Here is a 22,559-nt window from a genome sequence, read left to right as displayed (position 1 = left end):
CCTTGTGTTACCTTCCTGCTCAGCCTCTCCCACCCTTTCAGAGTCTCAGGGAAGGGACGGTGGTAAGAACTAGGAAGGAACCTTCTGGGAAGCCTGGGAGGCTTCAATCCTTGCCTGGGGGCTTATGTCTTCAGGTTGGAAATTTTATCATTACTCTTTTGGGACTGATCAGGGAGGAAGCAATGGAAACTACAAAAAAGAAAAAAGAAAAAAACCCACAGGAACTGTTTTGCAAGCCCAGAACTGACATAAAACAGAGTATTATGAATATTTTCTGAAAATAATTTCTTTTTATTATGCAGTAACAGTGGCCAGCCCAGTCTGGCTGGCTCGCCGGCTGCCGTGAGCAGCAGCTAGAGGCCCCACCCTCACCCCACCCAGCCTGCCTTCAACTAGGCCAGGTTGTTTCCTCTGCTTTGGCAGCCCTGGGAGGTAGCGATGAGGTAGGAGGGCTTCCTGCAGATTCATTGAGCTCTCGAGCTCCTGTATTCCTTAGCTCAAGGAAACTCAAGACGGGTAGGTATTAGCTTGTTATCTCTTTCCACCTGCAACTCAGATGGCCTGGATATTCCTGCCCCAACACACCTAATTAAGATCCCCTTGGACCCTCAGCTCCATAGCACTTACACTCATGATTCTCTAGCACTTACACTCTTGTGACCTTCTTATCCTGTTGTTGAACTTGACACCTCTGCTTCACCCCATGTGAACTTGGCTATGAAAATCAGCTCCTTCCATGGTCGCTCCTTGATCCAAATTATCACCAGCAGTGGAGATGTACTGGCGGCTGGGAGAGCAGCTGGAGCCAGGCCTCTCCCGGCACCGAGAAAACGATCGCTGACTGCAGGTCTTCTCCCCACAGAGCAGCCACGGTCCACACCGCCCTCAGTTTCCCTCCGTCTTCCTGGCTCCTCACTTCTCTTCTTTCCTTCTCTTGATTTCTTTCAGGAACAAATGGACAAAATTCCCCTCCCTGGTCATAAAGAGTATCTATCCTCTACCTCCTCTGAGGAGGGAGGAGGTGGCTTTTTTCAGATCTCAACTCCCCGCCCCCACAAAGATGGCTTTTTTCTTTGCTCTTTTTCAAAGAAATTTTAACGAATATGATTTGTCCTATCTGCTTCCATGCAAATGAGGAGGTTGAGGACCAGAGAGGGGAGAGGGAACAGAGGTGTGAGATCAACCAAGAGAGAGACAAAGACAGAGGGAGAAAGAGATGGCAGCCAGCCAGGCTCTGCCCTGGGGAGGGTGTCCCTCCTCCAGTAAGAGTTGCACACCTCCCCTCTTGGAGAAGTCACTTCCTTGACAGCATGTCCCGGTTCTGGGAAGCTCTTCCCCACCTCCCTGTAGCTCCCCCCATGGGTTCAGCTCTGAGCTCTGTGGCTGCATAGGGAAGCCTCTGGTCAGGGGCAGCCCACGGAGATTTGGGGCTGAGATGGGGGTGCCCCTGAATCTCATGATCTAATAATGTCAGATGGGGCATCTGGTTTCTCCCTAGTAGGGCCAGCCCAGAGCTCAGGGTAGGAGGGCTGGGCCAGGGCTCCCAGGTTAGGAGGGGCAGATACTCCAGTGTGCTAGGTACAGAGGCACAGGCACTTGAGTGTCTCTTCTTGCCTCCCACTGCCGTATGCAGAGTAGTGTGTCAGGGGCCCTGAGGAGCCCCTGGTCCCCTCAGCCACCATTCCACTGTGATTGAGACCCCATTCCTGGGCCATAGCTTCTCCAGTGGGCACTTGAACCTAGGCCTGCTTACCCCAAAGAAGGCCTGGCTCTCACTCTCCCACTGAGCTTGCAGGTGGGTAGGTGAAAGAAGCCTTCTTTCCTGAGGGCAGCTGGTATCTGCGGGGCAGCGAGCACAGGGTCACAGGTCACCGAAGGAGTCCTCATTCCATTGATGTCAACCCTGAAGACCGTCATGGCTGGGTTCCCTGCAGATCCCTCTATCTAGAGTTGGTGGGTGGGGGGGACAAAGGTGTGAGCCACCTTCAGGATGTGGGAGAGGCTAATTGCACTGGGCCTTGGATGTGTCCTGAGCTCACCCTGGTCTGTGAAATGGGGATACAGACGCCTCTCTGCCCACCTCAGAGAATGGGGCTGGACCTTGACTATGCAGATTCCAGGCTTGGCTCCAGCATTTGCAGGCTGTGTGATCTGGTCAAGTTACATAACCTCCCTGTGTCTCAGTTATGTTAACTGTAAAATGGAGGTGTGCGAATGAAATGATTTAAGACAAACATGCTCAGAACGTTGTCTGGCACCTAACAAATGCTCCACAAATGTTAGCTGCCAGTTGCATTGTGACCTCTTTCTGAGGGGTGGGCCCACCGTGCACAGCCCACTCTACTTTCAGTAGGACCCAGCAAGCACTCACTAACCGGGGCCAATGGCTTGCCTCTGGTGAAGGCTCTGGGATTTCAGAACAGAGACCTCTCCCACACTAAACTTCTCAGTGACCCGCCCCTCTCCCCTCAAGTGCCATGGAGGGTAACCATCACTGGGCCTCTGAGAGATGCTGGTGCCCCCCTCATTAGCGTTTTAAAAGCAAGGGGGCCACAAGTCATTTTTGCAGTTTATGAAGCTCACTTGGGTCTCAGAGGGGAAAATGGACCAGAAGGGGCATAGCTGAGGATGGCAGTGGCGCAGAGGAAGATGAGGAGGTCTGGGCTGGGGCGATGGGGACGGAGAGAGGAGACAGGATGGATGAGGAGGAATCAGTAGGTCTTAGGGAGTGAGGCAGTAAAAGAAACAGAGGTCCTGAGGGTAAACTCCATTCAGGTCTGTGGCTCAGGGGATCCACTCCTTCTAGGACCATGGGCAGCTCATTCTGGCTAGAGAGGGCTCCCTGGACCCCACTAGCTTCTGCAGCCATTGGACCCCTGCCCAAACCACCCTCCTAGAGCCTGCCCGAGTCTCTGCATAAAAAGTGGGCTGTCCCAGGTCCTCCACGCCACAGCCTCAGGCCTTGGTCCTCCCCAAAGGCACTTTCCCCAGTGTTTTCGGCCATCAACACACAGAGAAATCCTCCTGTTGAATCCATAATGTCTTTTATTAATATATTATGCTACAAAAATATTTTTGGCAAAATAACATTAATAGCATCTTTCTTTGTCTTCTATTATATTCTTAAAGAACTCTTCATGATAATTCACAGAGGTGAGGGGAAGAGGTGACTAAAAGAACAGCATCATGAATACTTTCAAATACATTAAGATCCCAAGTGCGTGCCGCACAGTGAGAGTCAGGCAGAGACCTCTTGCGATCTCTCAGAGGCCTGGGAATGGGGCAGAAGCTCTGCTTCCTCTGTTCCGGGCTAGAACCTCCCTTGGCCAGGAGTCAGGCTCTGCCACCCCAGCTATGGGGGCCCAAGGTGTCTGAAAGCCCCACCAGAAACTTCATAGACTCTGGTCCCATTTAGAGGCCACTTTCCCGTTAGTGGGACTTGGGAAGGAGGGGCTCTTTGAAGCATGCTACTCTGTCACCTCTTCTGCCTGCCACATGCTCCCAAACCCATGGCAGCCTGTGGGTCCTGGGAGAAAAGCTGAGCACTGATCCCTGGGATGGGTTGTACCTCACCTTCATGGAGCCCCCAAATTGCACACTGTGTTTGCCTATCCCTCCAGAATACCCTAGGTAGGAAACACGGCCTCTGTTTGACAGATGAGGAAATGGAGGCTCAGAGAACGGCAGGGGCTTGCCCAAGGTCACCCAGCAAAGTAAAGGACTCTCCAGAGTATCTCCGGAAAGGAAACGCTACAGAGAAAGTGTAGGGGAAGCTCCTGGGACAAGGCCAGGTAAGGCTCAACTGGCTCTCATGACCCCTCTGTTCCCTCCCCCAGGGTCAGGGACAGGGAGGCAATGAGCTGTGTGCTGGGACCAGGGCCCTGCGTTCTGTTCCTGCCTTCCCCTACAGCCCAGAAGTCCCCCTATCCCAAGGCAACTGGCAGGCCTGCCAATTCACGTCAGGCCCGGCTAGGCTGCCGAAGAACTGTGGTGTGAGGCTGGACTCCTTCCTGAACCTTATTGGTTTAGACAGCCAGCCGGGTGATATTTTTGGCTGCTTAGATGAATTTTTTTAAAAAAATAACAATGTTCAAAGAACCTGAGCATTAACAGAGGCAGGGGGGAGTCTCGATGTCATCTACTCCAGTCCTGTGCCAAGACTCCAACTCCCTACCAAGTCTTCAGCCAGTGGGCCTACTGCCCCTGCTCACACTCTTTGTCTGACAGGAAACTCACCATCTGCAGGGGCACCTGTGCATCCTTGGACAACTTTGGCTTTGTACTAGAAACTATTCCACCAGCAAAGCTACCGTCTGCCTCTCTCCTTCCTCCCTGCCTTCCTTCTTTCCTCTCTCCTTTTGTTTCTACACAGCTATTGAGTGCCATCTTTGTGTCAGATGAAGAGACAAAGGTGAGTTGATGTGACTCTTGCCATCGAGGAGCTCACAGTCCAATTGGAGAGCAGATGTGCAATTAATCAGCCTCAGTGGGTGTTGTGATAGATGTTAAGAAGGCACAAAGAATCACAGGGGGCTTCCTGGAGGAGGTGTCATCTGAGTTAATCCTCAGAAAAAATGAGCAGTTAGGGGTAAGAGTTTCCAGGCCTAGGAAGTGGCATGTGTGAAACATTCTGCCTATTTTAGAAATGACAATTTTGGTTCAGTCTGGTCAGGACAGAGTGGGAGAGATGAGAAGTGTGGCTGTCCAGGCCAAGAGGGCCAGATCACAGAGAATCTAGAATGCCACGTTGAGGACTTTGGTTCTTATCCCATGGTCACTGAGACACTATCGCCAGCTCAAATTCTGTTCTCTGCCACACAGGAGCTGCAGTTCCCAAGTAGAAGTTTTCTTGTCCATCAACGTGTTTTAAATAAGCTTTCCTTTTGGTGGAGGACCTTTCCTTGGGATCTGTTGTGACAGTGGCACCAGACCACAGACTGGGCAGGTGGAACAACGGTCCTGAGCCTCTAGGTTTGCCCAAGTCTGGTTGAAGCCAGGAAGTAGGTGACAGAGCGTTCAGCGTGAGAAAAACTCACCAATGACCTTTCAGAGCAAAGGCAAACTTGCCAGTCAGTATAGGTTTCCATGCTTCCTACCCTCCAGATCTTTTGAATCTCAGAGATGGTGGGGTTCTTGATGGCCCTGTGCAGCTCCTTGTAGCCCAGGAGCACGCCCCTTCATGGTCCCTGCTTTCCCCTGGGTGCTGGTGTGTCAGAACTGCCTGGATGGAAAAAGACTAGAAGACATGGCTATGCTGACCAGCTCCAGAAAGCTCCTTGGTCATTCAGTCAGGTTTCCTGAGAGACAGGGGACCTAAAGCCACCACTAACCTGCTGCCTTTTCTTAGGCAGATCACTTAACCTATTGGGTCTCAGTCCATCTATCTTCTGTGCCTGCTTTAAGGTCAAATGTGAAAGCCTTGAGAAGTATACATGGTGCGCTCCAAACAACAGAGGCATTTTATGAGGCTAAGCACACAGATCATGCCGGAAAAAATGTCAGCAGAGGTGGAAAGATCATTTCTAAGCATGTGAGCACTGTTGATGGAATGGGGCTCTCTGGCCCAGGATGAGAGAATGCACATGCCCCAGCCATTCTGACTTCTGTAAATGTGCCTCAGGTCTTCTGGGATATGAGCAGTGCGTACAGTTCAGTTTAAACCCTGGCCAGTGGGTGGTCCTCAGAGATCAGCGAACTCAGGCTGCAGATGTCTGACCCACGTTGGCTCTGGCTAGCCCATCGGTGCACGTCCACCTAATCAGTTAGCTCATCCATCTTTCTTGAGATGCTTCCGTGCTTATTTGAGGGAGAGTGTGGAATCCCCCAGTCTGCCCAGAGGAGGAATCCTGAAAAGACTAGAGCAGAATCTGCCTGGTCAGGGGATTGCACAGGATAACCTCAAAGCTCCTTCTAGGAATCTAGGACTGTGCTGCTTGTCCATCTCAATGCAGAGTGCCTCTAGGTCAAGAAAGGTCACTAGATTTGGGCCCAACCTGGAGGCGGGCACCATGTGTGCTTGATAATCACACACGGCATTAATTTACCTCTTTGGCCCCGTGCCTGGCACAGATCTGGGCACGCAGTCAGGTGCCTGGACTGTTTACCCAAATGCTTCATCTTTAATTAACCTCAAGTTCCATCTCAATACATTGCATGCCACACTCTGCCCTGAACAGAGGGAAATCTGGCCTGTGTGTTTCTAATTCCTTTACACTTATCTCATCCAAACAGTGCTCTGCACGATGTGTTTGATGTCCCCCAGGCCTTCTGAGCCTGCTTTATAAGTCAGCTAAGCCCCTTCCTGCTCAGAAATAGGAAGTCACGTTTCTGCCAAGGATAAACCCTGGTTGGGGTCAAGTTCAGTTTACAGCATGGTGCCCATGGGGCTTGCTGGACCCTCTGAAGTAGAGCTCAGGGCTCCTGCCAGGTCTCAAGCTCAAACACATCCATCCGGAGCTGAGCTGAAAAGAATTCAGCTGCCTGCCAAGATACCAATGGGACCCCTGACCATCCAGTGAGCTGCCCTGAATTCTACTACCTCAGAAGGAAGACAGCTGCCCTGCTGGGCGAGAAGGTACTGAGCTAATCAGTCACTACCAGGCCCGCTGGAGAAACAAACCCATGGTGCAGTGATGCTGGAGAGCACTGGTCTGGGAGTCAGCACACACCCAGCTGTGCAGCCTTGGGGAAATTCTGCTCCCCTTGGGCCTGCGTATTACTCTTACAGGTATTATTATCAGTCACATGAGGGGTTCTTTTCGTCCTCATGTTCCAGGATCCTCTAACTGACGAGCCGTTAGCCCAATGGGGGTTCAGGGCTAGAAGGAAGGCAGCCACACTGGGTCTTCTGCCTTCTCGGCCACAACCTTGGGGGCAGAGGAGGGAGTCAGTCTCTCCGAGTGGTAGTGGCCTGGCTGCCCCCATCTGGCTGCCTTCCTGCCTCCTAGACTCCCCACAGCTGCCCCCTGCTCCCTATCCTCTGATTTGGCAGAAAGACCTTTCATTGGCTCCAAGAGGAGTTGGGGCATGGGACACGTGGCACAAAGGGCCCTTTGGCAAGAGTGACCAACATGAGTAGCTGTAGCCAACAGACTCTTGGGCTGGAGTGAGAAGCTTGTGCTGGCCCACTGGGGTGAGGCCCACCCGCCCCCCTGGGAGCTTCCCTGTGTAGAGAGAGCATGGCAGAACATGATCCGGGAGACAAGAATCACTTTCGAATCACATTGACCTGGGGCATGTTCTGTCTGAGTGACCTTGAGCAAGTCCCCTTACCTTTTTAGGCGGCTCGGTTTCCTCATCTGTGAAGTGGAGATAACTGCCTCTCACAGAACTGGCATGAGGACCAGGGATAAAGTGAGTGTGCAAAGTGCCTGCCACACTGCGGGCTTTGGACAAATGGCGGCTCTCATTACAATGGTTGCCATGTGAATCCTAGAGCCCCTGTCCCTGAATTGCCCTTCTGCGCCCACCCCTGCCTTTCAGCCCAGCTCATTCCACTCGGCTGTGACTTTAGTAGCCTTTCCTATAACCCAAGCTGGATTAATGCTGTCAGAAGACAGAGGCCTGGATTCGCATCCTGGGTCTCCCGCATGCGGTGTGACCTTGGACAACCCGTCCTCTCTCTGGATCTCAGTTTCACCATCAGGCACATGGGGCTGGGAAACCACCTCCCTCAGCACCAACATCCCTCCTCTGCCCCAGTGCTTTGGTCAAAACACTTACCAAGAACTCTGGAGGTCTGTTCACAGACACCCAGGGGTTTCAAAATAGCAGCATCTCGTTCCGAAAGTATCTTCCCAGCCCTAGGATGCATCCAGGGGAGGGAAGGACCATCAGCGTTCACATCTCTGACTCCCAAATCCAACTTCACAAAAGCTAAGCCTGTCTGCCTGCCCCTCCCTCTGAGGTCCCCATGGTAGGAGAAGCCAAACACAGACCCTGGAGGCTTCAGCTGATCCAGGAGGAAGCAAGTTCAAACCCACTGTCTGCATGAGGTCATAGGTGTCCTGACAACCTGGGTTCACCTCCTGGGTTGGTGTTGGGGCTGATTAAGGGGTTATTAACATAGGCCACATAAAAATAGTTTTATCGGTGGAATAAATACATTTTTCTTTTTTTAATATGGACACATATTTTACAAAAGAACCCCATAGCACGATGGGAAATTAAGATCCTTCTACAAAAAAGAAGATGTAACTCGGGCACAATAAAGCGCTAGTGTTCTAACGGGTCCCGTCTGGACCACTCGCCCATGAGGGGTCAGGCGCCCCTGGAGATGACAGCAGGGGCGGCGGGGTGTGGCCGAAGACCCTCCTGCGGTTTCTCTGGCTTCTCTGCACGGGGCAGTGGAGGTCAGGAGGGCCCGAGAGTGTGTAACAGGAAGGGGGCTGCAATGCTGGCAGAGATGACAACGGCAGGAAGGAGGCCCGGGGCCTGCTGCAGCCTGGCAGGCGCTGAGCTGCTGGCGGAGCCCGGCTCTTCCTGCTGCTGGAGCTGGTCGGAGAGCTGGAAGGAGGGCCTGGCGGTCCCAGAGCTGTGCGTGGGCTGGAGGGGCAGCGGGGGTGGCGAGGCGGTGGTGCTGGGAGGAGAAAACACATAAATCCTGAGTGACTGCTCAGTAGCTCCATCCTGGGCTGTGCCCTTGGAATTCAGATCTGACCTTTTTGGATGCCCCACCCCCACCCATAGAATGCAGAAAAAAACGAAGTGTTCAGGCAGGGGAAGTGAGCAGCCCAGAGCCACACAGCAGGCCACTGAGCTCCTGAGGCCGTACTTTCCCTCCTATGCCAAGTTTTGGGGGATGGGCTAGGCACTGGGGGCCACAGGGCCCAGTTCCACTCAAGGGAACTGGATCCCAGGCAGACAGAATTAAAGTGTTGTAGGGGGAGCTATCTGGGGCCACAGTGGGCCGTCAGCCTTCACACCTGTGGACACAGTTGCCATGGCCTGCCTATTTCCCTCCTCGCCCCATCTGAGATAAACAGAAGACAAAACACACAACTCCTCTCCACCTCCTGATGCCAGCTACCGTTTATTGAGAGCACCTCTGGTTCCCTAAACAAACTCTTACAGTGGTTCACATCACCCCTTTCACCAGATGAGAAAACTGAGGCTCAGAGAGGCTACAGGGGGACTAGGTGCCGGAGGAAGTGGAGGCAGCTCCTGCACGGGGCAGAAGCCCTGGGGTCCGCATGGCCACAGGGGGTTTTAGTGAAAGGTGCAGTCGTTCATGAACTTACAAAAACCGAATTGCGTGTTGGAGGTCCTGGTTAGGGATATTGGCTCAGGAAAGTGTAGGTGAATGAGAGGAAGGAAGGAGTGACATAGGGACAGAGTGAGACAGAAAGAAAAGGACATCGGTACAGAAGGAACTGGCAGGCAGAGGCCAGCACTTGGTACCACTGGGAAGTGCAGGGTAGGACAGGGTGCAGAAGCATATCACCAGCTCAAGCCCTAGAAAGAGAGATTGGAAGTTATGAACAAAGAGAGGGACAAGGTCTGGAGAAGGGAAGGGACAAGGCAGAGACTTAACGAAGGGCACAGGGGAAGAAGGCTCTGGGATAGAGGACAAGGCGGGGACCTGGAAGCGATGGGCACACTCTCCCTGTGGAGCCCTGGGCAGAGGGAGGCAGATGGACGTGTGGGCTAAGGACCCAACAAGCCCCACAACACCAGAGGGGCAGGATGGGAGTGGAACCCCATGGGCAGAGGGCACACGGTGGAGCCCGAATCCAGTGTGGGGCCTGGAAGGCCTCCCTGAACAGGTGACTCCGCAGTCACCTGTGAAGGCAGCAGGTCTAGCTTGCATGTGGCTGAGGGTGCTCCCAAAGGGACAGACAAGTACCTAAGAGTGGGGTCCATGCCAGCTCTGCAGTAACCTCTATTCTTCATGACAATCCCACGAGGCAGGTACAACTGTTATCCCATTTTACTTATGAAGAGACTGAGGCACAAAGGGGTTAAGTAACTTGCTCCGGGACACAAGGAAGGGAGCACACAGTAGGCGCTGGGAGGTAGAAAGCTTGCCCCTGTCTGGTGTCTGCATTGTGTGTAGCCTCCGCCGTATGAGACACTGCTCTGCTTTCTGGGGCTTACCCTCCCTCCCAGACAGGCCGCTCAGTCCCTGAGCAGAAGTCTCGGACTTCTGGGAGTCCTCCAACCCTGCCTGGCCTGAGTTTGCACGGGCTGGTTACAAGGTTCCGACAATTAGCCAAAATCACTTGGGTGAGATCTGCCATCACTGCCACAGCCCAGCCCCTCCACCATACAGCTGGATGCCTCTTACATGAGCTGGTTCAGCCTCAGCCTGGGAGTGGGTGGATAAGGGGGACTGGGGTCCCCTTGGCTGTTCACCAAGAACTGCCCTGTCTCCACATGGGCTGGGACCTGTGCTCTGGGAGTGGGGTCCCGACACTTGGTCAAAGCAAAGTCCTCACTCCCTGCCTGGTCCCTCCCTCTCTACTCTGCTGCTACTGGTCATGCTCCAAGCACAGGATCCTGCTGAGTCCTTGCAGGAGGTAGAGGCTGTGCGTCTCTGCTTTAGAAATCCCCAGAGGACCTATAGGAGAGGAGGGAGCAAACTCTTGTCACACAGAAGACAGAGGGAACATATCCTGGATAGAGTGTGTATTTGGAGCGGGTGGAGCAGGGAAGGACCAGGTGGCTTTGAATGCCCCTTACAACCGACGAAATCTGGCCTGTTGTGCCTCCCATCCCAAGCTTCCGGCCACGTGCAGCTCTGGAGAGCTGTCATGGTCTGGTGTCAGCTGACCTCACCTTTTCTGGCTCTCCCAGCACACGCCAATCCTCCCCAGTGACATCTAATGTCCTGTGGCCTGTTTCCTATTCCCTTCTGACTGCGGACTCAATGTCCCCTCTCCTACAGGCTTCTGTCCTACATCTCCCAGTGCCACCTGGAAGAGTTCAAGCTCCCATAAAAACATGTACACTCTTGCCCTGGCTGGCATGGCTCAGTGGATTGAGTGCGGGCCTTCGAACCACACGATGCCAGTTCGATTCCCAGTCAGGGCACATGCCTGGGTTGCAGGCCAGTTCCCAGCAGGGGACCCATGAGAGGCAACCATACATTGATATTTCTCTCCTCTTCCTCTCTAAATATAAATAAATAAAATCTTTAAAAAAAAACGTGTACCCTCTCACACTGTGTCATGGGCACCTGTTAGGGCCCAAGAGATCTGACTGATGCCAGGCACAGGGTGCTCCATGGTGTTAGCCATTTGTACCATCATTATTAACATGTTTGCATGTGTCTCCCCCACTAATGACATCCTCAATTTATGGAGCGTTCCTTACATGCTGACAGGCACTGTGCTCGATGCTAGGCATGTGCCATCTATTACCCTTCCCATTTCCAAAATGAGACACTGAGCCTGAAGGAAGTTAGGACCCAGAGATGTCCTGGGCAGTCTGTTCCCCAGCTCGACGGGGCCTGGGTGCAGACCTCACTGCGTGAATGAGCAAGTGTGTGATGTTGGGCCCAGGGGTGAAGCGTGCTGCTTCCTGCTGAGACCTCAAAAACCCATACCCCGCAGTGCCACTGCCTCAGCCCCTTCTCTCTCTTTCTTTTCTAATAAAAAGACCCCCATCCCTGCACACAGCACAGGAATCCAGGAAAGTGCCTCCCAGCTGCTGCCCCATCATTTGAGCCCGCGCAGCAGGAAGGCTGGGAGGGCTGGCTGCCTCCACGTGGAGGACCCGGAGTGGAGGCCCAGACTGGCCACAGCCAGCCCCACGGGACACTAGGAGGAGGAGCAAGTAGGAGTTACAGAAACTATGTCTCACAAGGCACCAAAGGCATTTGCTTTTACACTTTGAAAACCAAAGATGCAACCCCCATCACCCCCCTTGGAGCCTGAGTGGGGTTTATTGCTTGGAAGGAGTCCCAGGGAAATGGGGGAAGGCAGCTGGTGGGGGCAGAAAGCCCCTCCAAATGTCCCAACTCCCCTGCTTGCAAAGCTTAGTCCCCAATCCAGATCCCCCCACGCCTTCCCTACCCCGACCCATGCTGGGAAAAATGTCTCATGGCAAAGTGGCCTCAAAGCCAAACCAAACACTCTGAGTGTTCCCAGGCTCCACAGATGGCTGGCACCAAGGGGCCCAGTCTGCTCTGAGCCGACAGGGCCTCCTGAGTGGGGAAGGACCCCTTTGCCTGAGGGGGAGGCAGGGCCCCATTCTAGCCTGCCCTCTGCTCCTGCTTACTGCAGGACTTTGGGCAAGTCCTGTCCTCTTGGCCTCAGTTTCCCCATGTGTACAAAGAAGGAGTAGGAATGACCCAGGGACTTCAAAACGTTTTCTAGCAGTGGAAGCCAGAGTGAGATCTTAGGCAGAAACCCAAAGTATAAAGCACAAAAAAGCAGGGCTGGTGCTGGAGACAGTGTCACATGTCTGTCCTCCGAGGCCCCTCTGTAAGGGCTTCCAGGAGCAGGGGGCCAATCTCGGCACAACAGAGTCTCCGAGAGCCTTATGGGGTGGCTTCTTGGAGTCTTGGAGCAAAGTTGGCTTTCACGCCAACACAAGGGGCTGCTGGGCTGTGCCCTGGGTGGCCTCTGCGTGGGCTCTGAGGAGACAAAGGGGAGATGCAGCCCGGGACAGCAGGGCCGGGGCGACGGGCGGCCCTGCTGCCTGGGGGTGGGGTTCTCCATGTGAGACCTCACGGCAGTTCCAGCCCGGGCCGCTGCCTCTCTGGGATGAGCACGCCAGATGCAGGCAGAAATCTGAAGTGACAATAAAACGTCTGGAAGAAAACATAGGCAGTAAACTCTCTGACATTTCTCTTAGTAATAGTTTTTTTCTGATATATCTCCTAGGACAAGGGAAACAAAAGAATAAACAAATGGGACTACATCAAGCTAAAAAGTTTTTCATACCAAATGAAAACATCAACAAAGGGAAAAGACAACCCACTGAATGGGAGAACGTCTTCACCAATGATACATCTGGTAGGTGGTAAATACCCAAAATTTACCAGGAACTCATACAACTTGATACCAAACAAACAAACAAACAAACAATCCAGTTAAAAAAAATGGGCAGAGGACCTGAGTAGACACTTCTCCAAATAGAGTTATGGAAACATGCTCAAAGTCACTAATTTGCACCAACGAAATGCAAATTAAAACTACAAGGAGATATCACCTCACACCTGTCAGAATGGCCATCATCAATAAATCCACAAACAACAAGTGCTGGTGAGGATGTGGAGAAAAGAGAACCCCCGTGCACTGTTGGTGGGAATGCAGACTGGTGCAGCCACTGTGGAAAACAGTATGGAGGTTCCTCAGTGAATTAAAAACAGAACTACCTTGTGACCCAGCAATTCTGATTCTGGGTATATATCTGAAGAAATCTAAAACACCAATTCTAAAAGACACGTGCACCCCTATGTTCATTGCAGCATTATTTACATTGCAGCCAAGATATGGAAGCAGCCGGAACAGATAGAGAAGAGGTGGTACATATATACAGTGGAACATTACTTGGCCATAAAAAGAACAAAATCTTCTACAACAACATGGGTGGAGCTGGAGGGCATTATACTAAGTGAAATATGTCAGGTAGAGAAAGACAAATATCATATAATTTCACTTATAGGTGGAAACTAAAGAACAGAGTAAACAGACAAAACAGAAATAGACTCATAGATACAGAGAACAAACGGAGGGCTGCCAATGGGAGGTGGGTGGGTTGGCTGGGTAAAAAGGTGAAGGGATTGAGAAGTACAAGTTGGTGGTCGCAAAATAGTCACAGGGATGTGAAGTACAGAACGGGGACCAGAGTCGGTATAGTTGTTAGAGCTGCGTATGGTGCCCGGTGGGAACTGGAATTATCAAAGGGTCACTCTGTAAATTGTATAATTGTCTAAGTGCTATGCTGTATACCTGAAACAAGCGTAAAAAATATTGAGTGTCAACTGTAATTGAAAAATTAAAAAAAAAAATAAAGCGGTGGGTTTGCCTGCAGCTCAGTGTCCTGGTGTCTAAGACCCACGGCAGCCCCCGGGCCTGTGGCCACGTGGTTTTCCTCTGTTGGGAGTTCCCCACCCTCCCCTGGGCCTTCAGCATCTCGTCTGACCCCCAGGCCCTGACCCCCAGCCCCCACTGACTAACTGCCTTTGCAGGCGCAGGCAGATGGACTGTGGCTTCAGGGCTCTTTTAGTTGCGACATCATGGGGCGTTGTCCCTGCTCAGCTGTGACCTGAGACTCTTCCCACTCTGGTCCCCATCAGCACTTAACACAGACCTGGGCATCTGTTCAGTGGGGTGGGGGCTGTATTTTGTAGCGCCTGCCTAGTGGGTCATTTAAGGCTGCGAGCCTAAGCTGAGCTGAAGGCCCATGAGCAGCTTCAGCTCAGCTGTGTGTGTGTGTGTGTGTGTGTGTGTGTGTGTGTGTGTGTGTGTGTGTGTCGGTGGGGGCGGGGCGCATCTTAGACCACCTGAGAGTCAAAGGCTCGGTCTGCCCACCAGCGCTGGAGACAACTGTGACTGAGTGTCAGTGGTCTGATGCCAACTTACCACGGTACAAGCACCATCTCTTCTACCCTCTAAGCCTCAAAGCAAGTACAAGGGGCGAGGGTTTCAATCCTGTTCCTCCTAAATTTGTCGGTGCTTTCACTCACTGAGGGATCTTGCTTCCCATTTCTCGTGGGGGCATTTTTTACCTCTAATCAGATGGGGTCCTGACCACCTGCAGAGACCACGCTGCCCACCCGGACCAGGGAGAGGACCTGGCTGTGCTAGGAGAAACTGAAGCTGGGGAACGTCAGGGCAGGAAGGGCTGGCGGGCAGGAGGGGTGCAGAGCCCACCCCAGAGCCTATGGGCTGGAACTCTGGGGGCTCTGGTCTTCCATTCAAACTTCGGGGGAAACTGAGGCCCAGAAGGCAATGACCCCTTGCCCATGTATGTCCCCTTGTGCCTGCATAGTGGCCCCCACAAGGCCACTGCATCCATCACATCACATCCATCCGTCCCCCTCTGTGCCTTGCTTCAGGCCATGCCCAGCTTCTCCCTGCACCTGCCCCTGCCCCATTGTGACTGTCCTTCCAACCCCGGTGGCCCAGCATTCTGCTCCCTTGTTTGTCCACCCCTCCCCCCAAACACACACACCTTGTGGACTCAGAGAACAACACAGCTGGCATGGCCTTCAAAAACCAGTCAAGGCCCCAACTATGCACAAGGAGAAACTGAGGATTGCCACAGGTCTGACCTCACAGGGGTGGTGCCCTGCACAAGGCCGGTCAGCGTGGCAGCGGTCCCTGCCCTGCTGCCCCCTCCTGGCTCTCAGACGTGCAGCCCTCTGGGCCGTTGTGCAGCCATCTATGGACACAGGCTCAGCCCTTTCCACGGGTCCCCATAAATCATCCTGCCACGGGCTGCTGCTTCTCTAAACTTCCTCCCGTGTGTTTACATCTTGGGTAATGAGGGGCGAGGGCAGGCCAGCCTGCTCCAGGTGGTGTCCTGCCCAGGCGCTTGCAGCCCCCACCACGCTCTCTAGAGACTTCCTTCTCTCCTGCAGTGACCCACAGAGTCCAAGCCAGATCTGCCCCCTGCCCCAGGGCTCCCGACCTAGAAACACAGGTGAGGAACTGCAGTCTGTGTGGCTGTGCCAGGACAGGACCCCCGTGGGCGGCTGCAGGAGGTCAGGGAGGGGAGAGCAGGGAGAGCCACAGCAGGAAGGGAGAGTCCAGCGGACGAGGATGGGGAGACGCTTGCCAGGCGAGGGTGGCAGGGGCATTTGCCTGGAGGTTGAACAACTGTGACCCTTAGCACGAGACAGACCTGTGTGTGGGTTTTGACTCCATATGTGACCTGCTGTGTGGTCTTGGGCAAGTTACCTGGCCTTGCTGAGCCTCAGTTTCCTTGTTTGTCAAATAGGGACTCCTGATAAGGCGTGTGGTGGATATAAGTGCCTGGCACAGAAAAAGCTCAACAAATGTCCACTGGCACCCACCTCAGCAGAGAGAGAGGCAAGTACAAAGGTGGGGAGGGGGGCTGGGTATGACCTGCTGAGAGGAAGCCCAAAGCCTGGCCAGCACAGGGCCCTTAGTGCCCCTCGGGAGGAAGGGCTGTGGGTAAAGCAGGAAAGAAGGTGACAGGCACTGCATCTGGGCAGGGCTGCAGGAAGTTAACCTGGTGGTGGTGGGAGCTACAAAGATCTGAAGCTGATGAGCAGTGATGTGCTAGGGCCAGGAGACCTGTTAGGGCCCCACTACAAGATTCGACGAGCTGGAAGATGAGCTGGGGAGAGAATGGAGAGGAGGGAATGGAGAGGAAGGGATGGAGAGGAGGGGGTGGAGGGGAGAATGTGGAGGGGAGGGGGTGGTTCCAGTGGGATTTAGGAGAAGAAAATGAGAAAATCCTGAATGGAATGAAAGCTCCAAGGAAAAGGGTTTGGTTAGCTGGGCAACAAATGGGCCCCCAGGTCTTTCCAGAGAGCTCTCCTCTGTCCCCTCTTGGAGGACTGGAAAGTTGGGAACCTGAAGAGGACAGAGTGAGACCGGGGTGACATCTGCTGTGCCCTGTACCCAGACTTCTCATGGAGCCCAGGGCCTGCTTCCCTAAGAAGCTAAGAATTGGTGGGGACACTTTCAACAAATAGACCGCCTGTTGGTAGAAACTTCTTTCTCCAACCCAACTAGATGGGAGAAGGTTATCCAATCATAATTTACCTGCTGGGACTGAGAGGGACTCCCTCTTGCCAAAGAAAAGCTGTTTTCTTCTTCTAAAACCAGACTCTGTGTTTCAGAGCTACGTGTTGTGAAAAGGAAGCAGTTTCGGAGTCATTTGCCCGAATTTACCTTTCAGACATGGTTAGGTGCTAGCGGTCTGTTGCTGGAGCTGACAGCCCAGCCTCCTGTCACCCAGTGGGCTGGACCTGCCACTGGCCAGGTCTCCTGGTCACCAGGGAGGTTGATCAAGACTGCGTGACCCGCTTGACTGAAGCACTTTATGGGCTGCCACCGCCTCCCGGGCAGCCTGGGGCCCTCCCCAGGGCTGGAGGAAGCAGCTCAGTAACTCTGCCCCCTACTCCTGGTTTGAAGGAGGCGGCCCATGCTGGGCACATGAACAAGTTGCAGCCAACACTGCTCAGTAGTGCCTCTGGCAAAGGCTCAGCAGAAGTACATTACCCAGGAACCCAAGCCAGGCGCCGTAAGCCAACCCACAGCCAAAGGAGCAATGGACTCGCCTCTTATTTATTGGAAGTCTCTGTAAGATCGTGTACATCCTGCACTTTAAGAGAGTGGACTGGACTATGTCAACCTTTGGTCGATGACTCAGAGACCTGGCTACAGAAGGATCATGCCTCAACAGAGCAGGCAGCAGCTCCTGATTTCTGTGTGACCCCAGACAAGCTCCCTGGCCCGGGCCTTGGTTCAACAACTGTAAATGCAGAGCTGGGTCTGCATTTTCCAAAGCTGCTCAGAAGCATCTCCATTGTGCATTCGACACACGGTTCCCCAGGCCCCACAGGTGCTGATTCAGGAGTCTGCTGTGGACCCTGGGGAACTTGTTGAACAAGTGCCCAGGGTGAGTCTTTCTGAGGATGCTGAGGAAACCCTGGATGGTGATCTGCAGGGTCCAGACGGGGGCTCTGCGTCTCCGAGGGACCACTGCTGGGCATGACCTCCAGAGCTGGGCTCCCACAGTGAGAAGGTCTCTGCCTTTCCCTGATGGTCAGTCCCTGAGACATCCCAGTGCTCTGGTGATGCTACTCACTAAATACGAAGATTCCTGCCCCAAAGTGGAACCTAAGGAGACTGCTCTGTACTCAGCCTGCAGAGGCTGGAGGACAGCACGGTTACAGCAGGAGCTTTGGTGCCAGACAGGCCGAAGCGGTGGTGGAGGGTGGCAGGAGGGGTGTGTGGGCAGAAGACAGGGAGGTATCAATACAGTAGGGTGGTTTGTCAACAAGGCTTCTGACGGATTCCCCATCCTTTGCTGAGACCAAGCCCACAGCAGTAGGGCGCCAGGTGCCCTCTGTCACCTCTCTCTTGCATGGGGCCATCCCCTCTGCAGCCTCCCTGCCGGGGTGTCAGCCCCTCAGACCTTCAGGCACAGGGACTTCCCAGCATTCTGATATAACCAGTCTGGTTTTCTTCCCCCTAGCTCAAATGGAGACCGTTTTGCACACCAGGTGCGTCCCAGGAACTTATGCGCAAAGCAGACTTGTGGCTACTGCACTTGAAGGAAGCTTCTATTCTCTCATTTTAAAAAGGAGGGGATTATACTTGCTCTCATTTTGGTAATAAAAATGAAAAAGATGCCAGTGTGCTCTGAACCCTGAAAGATGAACAGGAGGACAAGCCAGCCCTGAGGTTCCACGGGGCACTCGCCTGCTTCCTCAGAGCAGGGCTTGCAGATGACAGAGTGTGCCTGGCCCTGGAGCCCGGAGGGAGGGTGCCCGGGAGAGGCGCCCCACTCCCAGTAGAGCTGCCTGTCCCCAGCTCACCTGTCCTCGATGCGGACCCAGAGGTCACTGAACTGCCGTTGCCGCTGGTGCTTGTTCTGCCTCTTGTGCCACTTCTTTTGCCGCCCGAACTCCTCCAGCTGGCTAAGGCTGTCGGGGAGCAGGAGGTGTGGGGACAGGGCTGGGTCCTCCTCCTCGGGTGGGGCGGTGGGGGTCACGGAGGGCGCTGTGGGCACAACAGCAGCCGGGGTCACTGGAGCTGGGCTCGCTGAGGTCCCCTCAGATGGAGGTGCAGGGCTCCTGGCGGCAGAGCTGGAGAGGGCAACATGTTGCAGCATGTCATTCGCATGTGACAGGGGATACAATTCAGTAGGAAAGTTGTCACAGCAAGAGAAGGTGCCAGGGTGCCCCTGCTGGGCCTGGCGAGGCTGCCCCACGAAAACCATAGTCCGGTGCTGACAGATGGAGCTTCGACTCCTTCTTTCACTGACTGACTCGATAAATATTGGGCATCTGCCTTGCACCAGGCACATTAGTAGGAATTGGGTAGAAGACGTAACCCAACAAAGTCCTGCCCTCCTAGAGCTCACAATGTGGAGCAGAAAATGGAGAGTGAGACATCTAAAATGTCAGGTGGTGATGACGGCCGGGGGGACAAGGCAGAGACGGCAGAGAGACAGTGGCGGGTGTGGTACTGGGCAGGGAGCATGATCTGGTCACTGCGGTGCTGCTGCGGTGACACTGGAGCTCAGACTAACCTGAGGTGACCGTGTGAGCCATGGGCGGGGCTCTGGCTCTGGGTCTCATTCATTCAACAAGCTCTGGCTGAGGGACTGTGGGTGAGTTACCTAACTTTGCTGTGCCTCAGTCTCCTGCTCTGGAAAATGGGATCTATAGCCTGTGTCCCAGAAAGGAATCATCAAGATTATGTAGGTGGACACAGGAAAAGCACTTAGAACAGTGCCTGGCAAATAGCAAGCCACTGAAACATTTTACTAATTAATATTATTAATTAAATGTTATCATTGTTGCTTATGTCATTCAGCCAACCATCCATTCATGCTTTTGACATGCATTTACTGAGCACCTTTCTGGGGAGGCAAGCTGGTGTTAGGCAGATTAGAGCCCCAGAGGGAGGTGGGTAGACACGGGTGCACATCCTGGCTCTGCCCCTCACAGGCTGTGTGACTAAGGGCAGGTGACACATTGTCTCAAGCAGCAGTCAGTTGCAAAACGAGAGTAGCTGTGCTACTTACTTCACGAGGATGGGTGAGATGCCTGGCACATAACAAGCCTGTCTGTAACACACTGGCCAGCACACAAATGGGCCTGGCCCTAGCAGGCACTGAACTGTCCATCAGGTGTGTGTGTGTGGTTCACATTCCATGCAGAGGCACACACCGACACCCCTCAGCCTGGAAACATCCTCTGCTCCTCTCCCTTTCACTCCTCTCTGAGGCCCAAATGGAATTCCTTTGGGGGCCATCTATCCCTGGGAGAAGGCTGGCCATGGTTTCCGGAACTGCAAAGGTAAGGTGGCACCCAAGGCAGCAAGCAGCCTGTCCCCCCACCTGACTTATGTGTGCACGATGGGTGAGGGGCCTCTCTCTCCTTGAAGGAGAAAAGGCCATCAGCTCAGCCTGTGTGCCCCAGCCTCCACGGCAACTCCAGATTCCCAGGGTCCAGGAGATGCCGCAGATGCTGGGGAGATAATTCAAAACAGGCAGACAAAAAGATGGATCCAGGAAGCACCTGTGGCCAATGATGCCTTTCATTGTCGGGGCCTCCTCTGCATCCCCGCTCCCTCACCCACCCGCAGGATTTCGGCCTGCGCTCGGAGACTCGGGCTGAGAGCCCTCAGATCAGGGTCTGGGTGGGGGGAGAGCAGTGAGGGGACCCTCCTGAAATGCCTGGGCTCTAGGTGAACAGGAGCAGAGGCAGCCTCTCCATTCTGCCTCCTCTCCCACCCCCACCCCTACCCTGACCAGGACAGATGCAATGAGCTTCATAAAGTGAAGGTCTTTGCCCTGTGTGGGGAACTTGAGGAAAGCTTTGTCCCCAAGGCCACCTTGTCCCTTACTCCTCAAACACATGCCTGCCCAGGCCTAGTCCCATCTGATTCATATTGAACTAAATGTTCAGGAAGCGCAGCTTTGCCAGGCTGGTTCGGAAGATGCGAAGAGGAAGGAGTCCAGCATGAGAAAGTTTGTAAGTTCCTCTGGAAAAGCCCCAAAGACAGGGGGAACAGTGACCCTGTGCAAGGAGACCAGAGGCTCAGTGCCCTGGGTAGCCCAGGCCTCATCTCTGCAAAGTGCAGAGCGGGCCTCAGCCATTTCTGGGCACTCCTACCTTTGGGCCCACCCTTACCCCCAGGGTTGTGCCCCAGAGGGGCACAGGGTTATGTGCTTAGGGAGGCCCTAGACTGCCATGTATACCAGCTATGTACCCTTCTGCAGGTGACTTCACCTCTGGGCCTCAGGTCCCTCGATTTTAGGGTGAGGGTACTCACAGTACCTACCACACATGATTGTCACGAGGATTCAATGAGTTAAAAACACTCAGAACTGGGCCCCAGTGAGATATTAACAAATATTAAGTATGACTATTCAAGCTTCTTTTGGACTCTGGGTCTTGAAGTATCAGGGACAAGGGCCCAAATTGCACTGTGGTTGCCCCTGTGGGCTGGTGAGGACAGTTCTTCCATAAAGGTTGGACGGAGCAAGGGCTGCATGGCACCCCTGAGAATGAGGACCCCACAGCTGCCCAGCAGACACCTCCGCAGCCTGGTGCTAGCACGGTGGGACACACATGGACTCAGCTGACCCTTGCCTTCGGGCAGCTCCTGGGGTGGGGGAACACCCCAGGAAGAGAGGATGGCCCTTTGAGGGTGGTCGGGTGCTCTAGCAGGAGAGTGGAGGCAGGTGGACACAGCCAAGCAGCAGCAATGGGGAAAGTGTGGTCAGAGGAAGGTGAGGACTAGAAGTGAGTGGGGTTGGGATATAGGAAAGATGCTAGGCCATTGCTCAGGCTGACCCTGGCCCCACCCCAGTTCAGGCCTCCAGCATCCCCTAAATTCTCTAGGAAGCCACCCAGGAGGACTACAGAGTCCTACAAGGTTCTTTCACCCCAGCCAATCACCAGTCTCTAAATCCTGAGCATCTCTCAAAGCTTAACTCTTTCCCATTCCCAACACACTGCCAGGCCCACCACCTTCACTTCCTGCCACGGCTATGCTTCAGCCTCCTTCCCAGTCTCCCCACCTGCAGCCCAGCTTCTCTTCTCCTAGGTGCCAGGTCAAGGCTGGTGGTCCCTACAAGGTACCATCTCACCAGAGGCTTCTTCACAACTCTGGCCCCAGACCTGAGCGGGAAGGCAAGATGCAGCCCAGCCTTGCGGCCTGTGGTCAGGCATGGCCTTTGGTCAGGCGTGGCCCATGGACCAGCAGCGGAAGGGCATCCAGTCCCACCCCACGGACTCCTGCTGCTCACCTGTGGATGGTCTGCCCTGCAGGCGTGTGTTCCACCTCCAGTCCTGCCTGCCGAAGGACGTCAATGACTGTATTGTTCCCCAGGAAGTGACCTGGAACACAAGAGACATAGTGGACTCAGTCATGTGCCAGGATGTCAGCAGCTGGGGACGGCCTCACTCCAGGAAGCTGACCCCGGCCGCCGACTGTCCAGGTTGGGGCAGCCCTCAGCTCTCCGTGAGTGGGTGGCACATGTGTGATGCACTTGCTCTGCGGTCTACACTGAGGACGTAGGTGCAGGTCACATAACCCACAGACCCAGATGAGATCAGGAATCACTCTTCTTTGGCAGGATGCAGGACTGAGGTCTGAGAGCACAGGGAAGGCTCCCAGTCAGGAAGTTAGAAAGGATCCTCGGGAGGCCAAGGGACTATGGAGACAGCAGCTGCTGGGAGCAGCACCCCGCTGAGCCTCTCTTGCTCCCTGGGCCTCAGCCTCCCACCTGGTCACCATTCATCCCAGAACCTGAGGGAAATCCTTGCCCTGTTACCGTAATTGCCTTTGACGGGTGGTGACAGGCGGGAAGCAGAGGGTCAGCATGTTGACAGCCCCAGGGGGGTCTGAGCACAGACAGCAGATAGGCTGTGGGGGAATGAAGAGGCTCCTGCA

At 54.1% G+C, this 22,559-nt stretch overlaps 1 protein-coding gene across 1 annotated transcript in view; it reads right to left on the bottom strand.

Annotated features, from left to right (window-relative positions):
• Window positions 1-4,077: 4,077 nt before the first annotated feature.
• TRABD2B (TraB domain containing 2B) overlaps window positions 4,078-22,559 on the bottom strand; it is a 205,965-nt gene continuing 187,483 nt past the window's right edge. The window contains exons 5-7 of the mRNA XM_037043331.1: window positions 21,913-22,003; window positions 18,467-18,736; window positions 4,078-8,578 (exon numbers count right to left, since the gene is read on the bottom strand). Coding sequence (XP_036899226.1) covers window positions 8,353-8,578; window positions 18,467-18,736; window positions 21,913-22,003 — 587 coding nt within the window. The 3' untranslated portion in view covers window positions 4,078-8,352. The remainder of the gene's footprint in view (window positions 8,579-18,466; window positions 18,737-21,912; window positions 22,004-22,559) is intronic.

This window comes from Sturnira hondurensis, unplaced genomic scaffold, assembly GCF_014824575.4.
Source record: "Sturnira hondurensis isolate 20B ecotype Veracruz unplaced genomic scaffold, ASM1482457v3 Scaffold0004068, whole genome shotgun sequence".
Lineage (NCBI taxonomy): Eukaryota > Metazoa > Chordata > Mammalia > Chiroptera > Phyllostomidae > Sturnira > Sturnira hondurensis.
The sequence above is the reverse complement of the archived record's forward strand: the minus strand, read 5'-3'. Positions and strand labels throughout refer to the sequence as shown.